Source organism: Dreissena polymorpha, chromosome 10 (genome assembly GCF_020536995.1).
Source record: "Dreissena polymorpha isolate Duluth1 chromosome 10, UMN_Dpol_1.0, whole genome shotgun sequence".
Classification (NCBI taxonomy): domain Eukaryota; kingdom Metazoa; phylum Mollusca; class Bivalvia; order Myida; family Dreissenidae; genus Dreissena; species Dreissena polymorpha.
This window is the reverse complement of record NC_068364.1, coordinates 7,249,340-7,263,429: the sequence shown is the minus strand read 5'-3', so window position 1 is coordinate 7,263,429 and position 14,090 is coordinate 7,249,340. Positions and strand designations below refer to the sequence as shown.

Sequence of the window (14,090 nt, the reverse complement as noted above, 5' to 3'; positions counted from 1 at the left end):
ACTGCTTTTTGAAACATGCCTTTAAATTTTTCGAGAATGATTTATTAGATTAATACTCGTGTTTGAATATATTCGTAACATTTAACTAAAAAAATACTAGCTTTGAAAGAAAGATAAACAAAGATGGCGATTACTTGGAGTGTTACCACACAGTTTCGAACCCTGACGGTCAGATATTTTTCCCGCTCCAGCGCTCTCGGCAAAGCGAGCAAAGGTCAATCATCGAACTGGTGGATTAATCGTCAACTGAATGATCCCTACGTTAAACAAGCCCATGAGGAAGGCTGGCGGTGTCGAAGTGCCTTTAAACTCATTGAAATCAACAAACGCTTTGAACTAATAAAACCCGGCTCCGTTGTTATTGACTGCGGGGCCTCACCGGGTTCCTGGTCGCAAGTTGCAGCGAAGTTGAGCAAATCTGGTATGGAATATTTGTACGCATTACCCATTCATTATTTTTTGTTATTTTGATTAATGTGCCTTATTGTTTCAGTCAATTAGGCTGAAAATTAGATGCAACGAATGAACGTTTGCTTCGTTTATATGGGGATATATCGATATATGATGGTTGATATGCTAGTAACAAGGATCTTCAAATTGATGATCGGAGCCCTCATGTATTCTTGCTTCTACTTAACTCGTCAGACCTTGATGTTTTGGCATTTGACATCACGTAACATTATATGCTGGTCTCCAACCAAGTTTGCTCAAATAATGTTCTTGGTGTCAGAAATGTACAAGTCCTATGGATAACTTGTTTCCCATACATGGTATAGTGTTTCTTTAAAGTATTTTCTTCTGAAACCACAAGACCCAGATAAAATCATGCACACGGAGTCCAGATGGCCCCGCCTTGATGTTTATTTAACATAAAACATGTCCTTAAAGGGCCGTCCAGGCGTCCAACAGATAAGGCGTCTTACCGACGCGAATCGATATTTTGGGAAACTACGAGGATTGCTTATATAGCTATAAAATACATGGACGGTCGAGTGGTCTAGGCGGGAGGCTTTTTACTCCAGGAATTCAGGGGTCAGTGGTTCGAGCCCTGTTGAGGTTTCCTTTTTTCCTTTTTTAAAATTGTATTATTGTTTTTTTACAGGAGTTTTTTTAGTTCAAATGTTTAAATTTATCAATATAAAGCATTTAAAGTATTTAATGACAAGCTTCAATACATGCCAAAATCTGTTTGACGGCCCCTTTAAGGAGGCACGGCAGTTTTCCTTAGTTTCGAGCAGATGGTCATTGAACGTTATAATAAAAATAAAGATTGCTTTTATTAGTTACAAATCGGCAATTTATCGTTTTTATTTTATTTATAAAGTCAATATAGCGGATAGGTAAGGTGTGTATACTGTAGAGCGAATACTGGCAGAACCCCCCCGAACCCTTAATCTCGCGTTATCTCGGCAGTCTCGTTACGCGTGATTTAACAATGTCGAAATCGTGAATGGCTTTAGTGCAACCATAAAAACATTAAAGATGTGCTGTTATCTGCCCAAAAATCACGAACATTGCTTAGAAAATGTGTTATCATGATATCTCAGCTGAGATCTCAAATGGCAACGGAAAAATGCAGCGAACGTTATATAGAATCTGATATACGTATTATCGTGACCATGTTGTAAGCCTTTTCACTTGCGTTTGCAGCATTTTCAGTATTAACAACAGCATGCTTATAATTCATAGCAGTGCTGCACATGTAACATTTTAAACTGTGAAATAATCATAAAAGCATGATCAAATGTATATTCAAATGTTATTTCTGTCTACATATGACAGTAATACATATATAAAGTTTACGTTGAAATACTTGTGGGACAGTGGGATTATAATATGAAGAAACAAATCCATTGCTTACGCAATAAGCCACACAATTATTATATGAGAGTATGTTTGTCAAATATGATTTGCGCATATTAATATCTTTTTTACATTAAAGAAGTGGATGTTAACTATTTCCTACTGAAGTTTCGACAAATTGAACCCCAAACACATTCACAGTTTGTTCAAAACTCGTGTGAACTTGACCATGTATCGCACATTTCTTTTAAAGATCGCCAAAAGATGCCATCTGCAAATATGCCAAGTGGCGGATAACCCTTATCACCTGCAATGGACGATATGTAATTTTGCGAGAATTGAATATCGAACATTTTATGTATTGTTGAAATCATCAGAAAATAACATTATACGGACGTTTAATTGAAAAATGATGATTGGTCATTAACTGTTTCGTTTACTTGTCGTTTGTATCGTATTGCGAGCATCTGCACGGGATTGCTTAAAGTCGTGTAAGTCGATATTAACTTATACGTTGCCCTTACTTTTACAGACACGCGTGAGGGAACTGTTATCGGCATCGACATGCAGCAAATAGATCCTATCGAAGGCGTTGTGACGCTGGCAGGCCATGACTTTACCACTTCAACTACACAGCAACGAATAATTAACATTCTTAACGACAGATTAGCCGATGTCATCCTCAGCGATATGGCGCCCTCAGCCTCCGGTACCGCGGCACTTGACCACGACCGGATCTGTCAGCTGTCTGTCGCCGTGTTGAAGTTTTCTTCAGCGATATTAACAAAAGGTGGCCACGTGCTGTGTAAAATATGGGACGGGGCTGAACGAGATAAAGTTACGTCTATCATGAAAAGGATGTTCCGCTCGGTAAAAATTGTCAAGCCGGACGCTTGCCGCTCGGAATCGGCAGAGATTTATTTGTTGGGGATGGATTTTTTTCTAGATAGACACACATAAATATTAATGACAATAACCCGTGTTTTTGTTGTTTGAAATTCGATAATATGATGTAAATGCGTGTTTGATTTGTTTTTAGACTTTATATTGACAATGTCTAATCGCCCGAGCCCGACTTGCACAGTAAATATAGAACTTGACTGACAATGCGGCGTACATAAGTCTCAGGTGATGTAACGCAATACTGAAAATGCGGCGTTCACGAGTCTCCGTTTATAGACCGATTGACTGACAAAGCGGCATTTATGAGCATCAGATGATTGAGCGGTTGGTTGACAATGCGGGGTTCATAAAGTTGATAAAGTGCTTGACTGAAAGGACGGCGTGTATGAGTCTTATTTGATAGGGCGATTGACTGACAATACGTCATTCAAGAGTCTCAGTTGATAGAGCAATTGACTGACAATACGGCGTTCAAGAGTCTCAGTTGATATAGCGCTAGACTTACAAAAAGGCGTCCAGTTGTCTCAGTTGATTAAGCGATTTACTGACAATGCGACATAAATGACACTCAGTTGATAGAGCGCTTGACTTACAATGTGGCGTTTAAGAGTCTTAGTTGATAGAACGCTTGACGTACACTGTGACGTTCATGAGTCTCAGTTGATAGAATGATTTACTGATTTGTGGCGTTCATGAGTCTAAATTAATAGAGCGCTTGACTTACAATGCAGCGTTCATGAGTCTCAGATGACAGAGCGCTTGACTTACAATGCGACGTTCAAGAGTCTTTGTCTGGTACCCTGCCTCTTTTACTGCGCGGACGTTACGTAGTGAAAGGGGAAAGAACTCCAGACTACATGAGTCTCAGATGACAGGGCGCTTGACTTACAATGCGAGAGTCTCAGATGATTGAGCGCTTGACTTACACTGCGGCGTTCAAGAGTCTCAGTTGATAGAGCGCTGGACTTACAAGGCGACGTTCATGAGTCTCAGTTGATAGAGCGTTTGATTTACAAGGCGACGTACATGAGTCTCAGTTGATAGAGCGCTTGACTTACAATGCGACGTTCATGAGTCTCAGTCGATAGAGCTCTTGACTTACAAGGTGACGTACATGAGTCTCAGTTGATAGAGCGCTTGGCTTACAAATGCGACGTTCATGAGTCTCAGTTGATAGAGCACTTGACTTACAAGGTGACGTACATGAGTCTCAGTTGATAGAGCGCTTGACTTACAATGCGACGTGCATGAGTCTCAGATGATAGAGCGCTTCACTTACAAAGCGACGTTCATGAGTCTCAGTTAATAGAGCGCTTCACTTACAATACGACGTTCATGAGTCTCAGTTGATAGAGCGCTTGACTTACAATGCGACGTGCATGAGTCTTAGATGATAGAGTGATTTACTGATAATGCAGCGTCCATGAGCCTCGGTTGAGAGAATGCTTGATTGACAATGCGTTTTACTCATAGTTATGAGTAAATTTATTATTCTCTATTCTCAAAATACTATTCAAATCTCATCATCTTTATAACCCATATCATCATCATTATCATTATCAAACAAATAATAAACCAAAGACAAAATAGGAGTGAGTGCTTGTATTTGACAGGACAATATTTACAAAATTAATGATAAACATTAAAACGGAAATAAAAAATATCATAATCATAATCCTTATAATAATAATAACATACTACATAAACCATACCTTTATGTTCTCCAATACTTAATATATCATTCGTACTGTCCAGTTACTGCACTGCAAAAAATAAACTTGCAAAGATTGTTAATTCCATGTGAACATGCTTTTTAAGAAAATAAGTTCAACTCACAAAAGCCAACCGGCTTTCACACATCAGATCAACTTGCTTTAAAAAACGGTCAACTGACACACAAACACAGAACTTAATAATAAAGCATTTCCAAACCATTTATATAATAATATATTATAATGTCTTTAAATGTGCTACGAACAACACATCATACATTTCAAATCACACATACATTAATAATGACTTTTCACAAATCTAAATTTAGCGACACCGATAATCTGTCTTTCAAAGAATCTTTAACATATCCGTCCTTAGTGGAAACACTTTTTCATCTACCATGCCTTTGCCAAAGTCTATCCACAGTCTTATTATTGGCACTTATAGATGCTCCACCAGCACGAAAAGAATGAAGTCCATCTTTAGAAGAAACATAACCCAATAGACTTAACTTCTTCTTAAAACTATCATTTATAGTAGAATAACTTATATGCTTATTATAAGAAATCAATTTGAAACAGTGTTTAACATTACACAAATAAACTGGTCGAAACACATAATCAGTAGATGAACATGCAATATCTGCAACACACAAATACTTTTCAAACAATTTCACAGGTCATGTGTCTGTATTAGTTTTTGCAATCAGAACAGTATTACCCTCTCTTAAAATGTCCGTTTTTGACTTTTCAACTTTAATATCACAATGCGTATCTAAAAATACAACATCTGATCTTTTAACAGACAAAATTTCACTTATCCTAAAAAACCAGCATAAAATAAGAAAAAGATTGTAACGCCTCTTAAATACCCCAAAGAACAATCGCTCTCAGAAACAAAAGTGTGATAAAATTTCTTTAATATATCTGATGTAATAGGCTCTTTTTTAACTACCGGCTTTGCAATTCTCCGAATGCACCCTAATAAAATACATCATAATAATCCTAGTAATAATAATAACTTACTACATAAACCATACCTTTATGTTCTTCGATACTTAATATACTATTCGAACTGTCCAGTTACTGCATTGCAAACAATAATCTTGCAAGTATTGTAAATTCTATGAGACTTTCGTTCCAAGAAAGTTCGGTAACCTGACAACACAAGCCAACAGGCTTTCACACACCATATAGAATGGCTTTAAAAACGGTCAACTGACCATACAAGCCAACTGGCTTTCAAAATCAGGCCAATTGACCTTAAACAACTTGGTCCAATGACCACAAGAGACATGCACAAATACCAAACACATTTTACTAATGTTCTCACAATCAATACGTATGTTCTGCTCTTAAAATTAAAACTACCGACTTGACATTTGTTTTTAGGTTCAATTCACCAACACAGACATACTTTAAGCTACTGATCGAACCCTGGCTCAAATTTCCATGGCAATAACATAAGCTCAATTGATATACTAGAACACCGTATTAATTTTGATTTACTAATTTGAAAACAACAAAATGCTTAACACACTCAAATACAAAGCTATAGGTACTTGGTCGGCTGCAAAACTCGTAATTTTTTGGGATTTAAACCCATCAAACAAATCTCAAAGAAAACAGGTATTGATGCAAAGTTGAATTTCTGTGACTCTAAAAGGAATACATGTACCATCTGAGAATAATCCCTGTTGCTGAATCGTTACTTGTTTTTGTTCAATTAAACGCAAAACCTAGAAACTCATTCATTTTTACGTGCTAAACAATAACCATACTCACTTTCTCTTCTAAATAATATGTATAGACCAACATCATTCGGTATTTATCAAACCTTAAATAATTTCATTCACTCAAAATTCGTTAATGTAGTATTATACATTCACAAAATACTGTCAACTATTCCTCCTCCTCATCAATAACGTTAGCATCATCATCAACATTTATAACATCATCATCAATAAAAGCATCATTATTAATCTTAACAAGTTATTTTCTAACACATAATTACACAATTTATACCTTTCGAGCTGCCCTCTTACTATAATGTTACACTATTCATTATTTATTCTTCGAACTGTCCAGCTTCTGAAAAAATAAACTTCGCAAACATGTGAAAATGCAATTTCAACATGTGTTTTGAGACATTTTAGTGAATTGACACGCAAGCAAACTGGCTTATACGCATCTGAAAAAATCTGCTTTCAACAAACTGTCAACGGACAACCCGAGCCAACCGGTTAATTTACATAAGCCAATCTGGACCTTAATAACATACATTTAATGTTCTCCAATATATTTAATATCCTTCGAACAGTACAATCTTAACATTAAATAAAAACAAAAATGTAAACGCACGTTTTAACAAATTTGGTTAACAAACTACACGCGCTAACTGGGTTTATCCACATCTGGTCAACTGGCTTTCACCAAAACGATAAGCAAATTACACATGTTAACTGGCATTCACAAAACGGCCAAACACCATAAAAGCAAAATGTCTTTACACATCAAGCCAACAGGCCACCAAACAAGAACAAAAACTATCACGAAAACAAAATGACTTATATTGCAAATAAATCCGGTCTACTTTTGTTATCATTACAGTACCTAATCTTTAAAAATGCATTTAACTATGACGAAACTAAATTTAACAAAACCGATAAATGCCTTTCATCTAAGTTTAAAACAGTCTTATTGTCAACGCTCTTTTCAAACCAAATTTATACCACAGTTTATCCTAAATATCGTAAATTAATTAGCACATATGCATGCACCATTATTGACACCAACCTTGCAGGGAAAACTTTAACGTCTTAAATTATTATGAAAAATATAATAACTCTTAATGTTTTAATTCAATTTAGAGAAATTTTTTATTGTATACAACAATAACATATAAACTGTTTATTTTTTTTATAGGTTTATGTTATGTGGTTCCAGATGATAGTAGCCGCCAATCTATGGATGAGACTAATGTTTTTGATAGGTTAATTGATTCCGTTATATATGTAGAAAGTTTGTCAGAAAATGAAAATTATTATGCAATTTTTGGAGACTTTAACTCACGCACTTCAACTTTGCCTGATTATGTAGAAAATGATATTGTGAACAATTTCAATATTGATTTACTGCCTGAGGGGTACCAGTCGGATATTGAATTACGTAGGTTTTCATTAGATAAAACGTCTGTCAACAATAATGGAAGACTTATGTTAGATTTTTGTAAGCAAACGGGCTATAGAATTGTAAATGGTAGAAAAGGCAATGATAATACGATAGGGAAACATACATTTGTAAGCAATAGGGGATGTAGCGTGGTGGACTATTTGTTATGCAAATATGCTATGTTCAAGAATATTTCCATATTTTATATCGATGTTCCAAATATTGTCTCAGACTACTGTTTAATGAGCGTTACATATACATTAGACTCAATTATCAGTAAAAATACAAGTGATAGGTGTGATACAAAAGATTTTGAAAGTGTAAACTATAAATATGTATGGAAGCCCGACTTGAAAAATACTTATATTGAAAATTTAGAAAGTGAAGAATGTTTAGAAAGCTTAGAGGTTTTGACGAATAATATAAGGGCTAGCATGACATGTGATGATATAGATGTGTGTATAAATAATTTCGAAACTATTTTAGACAATGTTGCCTCACCTTTTGTTAAAAATATATGTACAGAAAATAGTAATTATGTTGTTAACTCGGAAAGTTCACAGCCATGGTTTAACGAGGAGTGTTTTGAGAAAAGGAATATTTTCTTAAGATGTCTTAATCAGTATAGAATTAGTCAAAATGAAAACACAAGAGTGAATATGGTGAAATCTAGGTCGGATTATAAGTTAACAATAAGAAAATGTAGATACAATTATGATAAAGAAAAAACAAACAAACTGTTGAGTAACAGGCACAAAAATGCTCGTTTATATTGGAATATGCTAAAGGAATCTGCTGGTATCAAAAAGTCAAATATATCAATGTCAATGTTTGAAAATTATTTTAAAGCTGTTAATAATCCAGAAGATAGGTTTTTTACACCTGATGAGGATATTATGTATTTTATTGATAGGTACGAAAATGATGAATTAAAATTATGTTCAGTGAATTAAACACATGTATAACTATTACGGAAATAACAGCAGCCATTAACCAGTTGAAAACCAACAGGTCAGGTGGTCCTGATTGTTTAATAAACGAAATGTTTACTGTCGGTAAAAATGCATTGATGAACGTGTTTTATACATTGTTTAATAAGATTTTTGAAAACGCATATTTCCCCAAGCGATGGTCGGAAGGCTTTGTGATTCCACTGCATAAAAAAGGCAGTATAAATAATGTAGATAATTATCGGGGTATAACTTTATTGAGTAGTTTAGGTAAGCTGTTTACTAGGATTATAGATAATAGATTGAAATCATGGGCCGAAAAGTATAACGTGTATATAGAAGCCCAATCAGGATTTAGGGCAAATATGAGTACGGTAGATAATATATTTGTGCTTAACGGTTTAATAACACATGTTCTGAATCAAGGGAAACAACTCTATACATTATGTGTTGATAATACTAAAGCGTTTGACTATGTGGTTCGTGAAAATCTTTGGTTTAAGCTGATACAGCTGGGACTTAGAGGTCATATACTCAACATTGTTAAATCAATATACGATTCTGTTAAGTCTAGAGTTAAGTATTGCAATAAGTTAAGTGATGAATACACATGTACTCTTGGGGTACGTCAGGGGGAGTGCTTATCTCCCTTTTTATTTTCGATGTTTATCAATGATTTAGAAGACATGTTTATTCATAACAATGCAGATAGTATAGATGTTAATATGTTTAAGATATTTATGTTACTGTATGCCGACGACATTGTCATTTTTGCAAATTCGGCTGAATCATTACAGCGTAGTATTGATATATTATATGATTATTGTTTAACATGGAAACTGAAGGTAAATGTTGCTAAAACAAAAGTTATGATATTTAAAAAAGGCGGTTCTATCCCAAATGACATTGCTTTTTATTATAATGGCGAACCAATTGAAATAGTTAACAAATTCTGTTATTTAGGTGTGGTTTTTACTACCGGGGGTTCGCTTAGTACCGCACAAAGTACTTTGGCCGGACAGGCACAAAAAGCCATTTTTACTATGAATAAATACTTGTATAAATTTACTTATATACCGCCAAAACACAAGTTGGAACTTTTCGATAAGCTTGTATCGCCAATTTTGAATTATTGTTGTGAAATATGTTGTTTTGCGAATGACTTATCAATTGAGACAGTACATATGAGATTTTGCAAAAAACTGCTTGGTGTGAAGAAAACTACTCAGAACGATTTTATATATGGAGAATTAGGCAGAGTATCTTTTAAAACTATACATATGTATAAGGCTATTAAATATTGGTTACGAATTCTTCAAACGAAAGAAAATAAGTATATTCTTCTTGTGTATAATTTATTAAAGAATGATTTAGAAATGTATCCCAATAAAACAAATTGGTGCTCCTTAGTGAAGAACTTATTATGTTCGCTTGGTTTTGTTGATGCCTGGACTTTTCAAGGTGTAGGTAATAATGACACGTTTCTATATATTGTTAAGCAGAGATTAAATGACCAATTTATACAGAACTGGTACGCCAGATTAACTCAGTCTAGTAGAGCTTTATTCTACAACACAATTTCATCTTTTAGATTTCAACCATATCTCGAATGTTTTAATATAAGCAAGTTTTGTCAATCGTTTTCTCGTTTTCGAGTCTCATCGCATAGATTGCATATTGAGGCTGGTCGATGGACCAGACCTTTGAGTACCCCAATAAGTGATAGAAAATGTGCAAGGTGCAATACAATTGAGGATGAATATCATTTTGTTATGGAATGTGTAATGTATACTGACATAAGGAAAAAATATATTGGCAGAAAATATTGGTTTAGACCTAGCATGGCTAAATTTGTAGATCTTATAAAGTCAGAAAATGAGAATATACTTAGAAACTTAGGAACCTATATTCATAAAGCATTTATTATTAGAAATGAGGTAATGTATAGAAATTGACATGGTAAAATTGTTGCAAAATGTGTTTGTTTGATACTGAAAATACATGCTTTCTGTTGTGTTTGTTTGTACTTGAATTGTATATATTTCGTGTTTTCAATGTTTTTCTGCTGAAACTATTAATATGTCTGATGTACTATGTATGTTCCTTTGTATATTACAGAAACCATACGCAAACTATGTTTACATGATTGTTGGTTACTGTTACATACATTTTGTCATACGGATAATAAATATGATATGAGGCCTTTATGCCGTTTTAATTGTTTTAATTGTTAAGTATACCAGACTATGATAGCGTGCTATTTAGAACTGTAATGTATTGTAATGAAATACGATTACATTATAACATGTACATGCATTTTTCTATTACGATTAATAGATAAGACATGTTGCCTTAATACCCTTTGTATTATTAGTAGTTCACGATCGTACAATTCATGTATTATAATGTGTCATTTTAAGTCTAGTTTCCACAATATTTGTCTTACATGTTTCTTTCGGTAAGACAAATATATGAAAAGTGGATATAAATTGTTAAGTACAGATGTTAGTGATAGCAGTTGCATATGATATCAGTCTTACATTTTCGTTTCGGTAAGACATATATATCTATGGCACTCTTCATGTTAATTCCATAGATGTTAAAATACCATCTGTGATAGATATATAACTCATACATGTTTAATAATTAAACTATATTATAATTTTTTGTATTCAAAGGTTTCTTTGCGATTGGTTATTTTACTTGTTTTTCGTAATAGTAAAATTGAACTAAATTTATAAACATATCCGAAGAGGCCGATGTAAAGAAACCATTTAATGCAGGATAAAGTGGTGTAATATGGCATACTTATGTAAATGTGTATGTTATGTCGTTGTTTGTTAAATCGATGCATATGTTTAGAATACAGCCCGAAAATGCTTCCTTTAAACAACATACTACCATGCTTATATGATGATATTTGATAGTACGAAACAAATTAGGATAAATGTATGCTACATTTTAAAAGCCAATTTCTATGTTTCTACATTGTTATTAGAATATCATCCAGTAATCGGATTGAAGAAACCTCTAAGAAAAAAACATATTGTATTATATCTTGAAATAGATTGGTTAAATGCTTAGAAAACGTTCCAGAATTATCTTGCATGTATGCTTTTTGAAATACTGTTTTCAAAGCGATCTTCTCCAAATGTTGGAAACATACAACTACAACTTTTGTTAAAATTTTGTATTCTAGTCTACACTGTTCGTCAACACTTGTATTGTATATATGTCCTCGTGGGCTTTAATGCCTTATTGGATTGAAATAAACTGTCTGTCTGTCTGTCTGTCTGTCTTTATTCAATATCCAGTGAACGAGATGTAATATATGCACAACACAAACATGTTTCGAAAAAAGTTTACAAGACAAGTCTCTATAGCTGTTTCATAGATGAATATAATATATATTTCAGTAATGTATCGATTTTTTTTTTTTTTTTCATTCTTAATTCACAATTGGAATACTTGAATAGTTTAAAGATATGTTTGCATAAATTTTCATCCGCTCATTATCATACCACGTCATATATCGCACACAACCATCTAGCTGAATTATAAGGAAAACGGCAGTTAATTGTTATTAATCGTTTGTTGAATTATAACTTGTAACACATGTATTACCATATAAGGTTTTATATCTTAAAAACAATAAAAATAAAGCAAGGTGTTCGTAAAAACATGAGGGAGAGTGATCTAACTCTGCTATCAAAACAGCCTGTAGTGACACACTATGTGGCCTTACCTATATATAATCCTACCAGACCATTACATTTGCGACATCTTTTTGAAGATGTTCGCTATTGCATAATTTAACACGCAATTCATTTTTGAAAATCAATCGCAAGTTTGAAATGAACACACGCCATTCAACTTTATAAAGTGTGTGTCATAGCGCACGGGTCGAGTTTTGTGTGCACTTTTTATCCTTATTATTTCACAGAGATAACTAAGACAAAATAAAAACAACATGCTTTTTGGAGGTTCTGAAAGCATAGAAAGTATGATGAAAATGGTAATGATAACTTAATATAAAGAAAATTTGCAGTCACCATCATATTAAAGGAATATTTTTTTCTAATATCAAATGACTATCTCACCAAGAATATAAATTCATAATGAAAGTTCCGTGTACAAAACTTTTGATTTTTGACACCATATACAAATTCAAAATATACAATAATCTTCGTATCTTGTATATGGAGGAATAAAAGTATATAAACATCGCTGTTTATGCTTTACTTGTTACACGAGCAGTTCACACGGTGTCAACAACGCTTACATAAACATAGTTATAGAGCACTAATGCGCTTTTAGGCGTAGCTGTTTCTGTTTTCATCTTAGTGACTTAAACATAACGCCAACAGACACGCATGAATATTTTCGAATATTTAATAAGCTGATTCGAGATACAACCTCTGAATGTTTGCTGCATCACTGCGTATGTGCTCAATTCAAAGGATGTAGCACTGTTCAGTGTAAGGAATTCCGGACTACTCTATGTATGCTCAAACGACACAAATTGTGGCCCTGTTACAATTACGCGTTACAATCCATCTCGCAGAATTTCACTTTCGCCTCCAAGATGAGAAAACAATCATTAGCGAAATAGTATAGTATCACGATAAGAGAAAATCGTTTAATTATCATACCACAATGTTTGCCGTACTTGGTCAGCACGTCTGGAAATCATTCCTTAATGTGTGGATAGACTGCCATTATTAACAAGTTTGCTATTTTCAATTTATTTTTGTATCAAAAAGCATTGTTCTTAAATGTGGCATTTTCAATTCGCAATGAGATTTGTAATGACCCTCGTCATGCGAAAATGGGTCTTATTCCATATGCGCCCATCATATAAATAGCCCACTCAGCTATCCCTCCTTCTGGTAAATAGAAACATAACATATTGAGTGATTTTAAAGCGAACAGCATCGCCTATGGCCTGACTGCGCAAAAACACATGTTGGGTTTAACAAACGCTTGACGAAACGCATAAGACCCATTTTCGCATGACGGCGCTATTGACGTGCGATTTAAATGTGTCGAAAGAAAACTGCGTTTTAATCAAATTTAAACATACGATATATTTCGATAGTGAAGAATGATACTCATATCAATATATATGAGGACACATATGAAGTGCTCTCCCGTAGTATATTTTTTATTTACTCACACTAATGTGTGGTTTGACAATGCTAACACACATTTCATGCGGTGAGTATGCAGCTTACAAGTGAAAAACATAACACAATAGTTTAACTTTTGTTTAATTGTATTAAATTATTTAGAAAAGTAAATTGCTAACTTTATTTCAAAGTCAGCGTATACGCCGACTACATTTTTAAAAGACATGTATTGTTATAAATATATTTAATGTAATATATTAAGTTGTTTTCGGTTTTAGCGATTAAAAAGCATTTTCGAGGTTGCCTATAGTATGCCTGTAGTAATTGATGAACTCATATCCAACTGTCTATGTATTGAGAACAGTGAATATAAACAAGCTTAACCTTCTACTAACCTTCTTCTATTGCATTCGTATTATTAT

At 33.8% G+C, this 14,090-nt stretch overlaps 1 protein-coding gene across 1 annotated transcript; it reads left to right on the top strand.

Moving 5' to 3' along the window:
- The first annotated feature begins 123 nt into the window (after positions 1-123).
- On the top strand, positions 124-3,255 carry LOC127847959 (rRNA methyltransferase 2, mitochondrial-like). The gene is made up of 3 exons (XM_052380210.1): positions 124-461; positions 1,972-2,003; positions 2,300-3,255. The coding sequence occupies exons 1-3, from the start codon at positions 124-126 to the stop codon at positions 2,761-2,763; spliced, it is 834 nt and encodes a 277-aa protein (XP_052236170.1). The 3' UTR covers positions 2,764-3,255.
- The last annotated feature ends 10,835 nt before the right edge of the window (positions 3,256-14,090 follow it).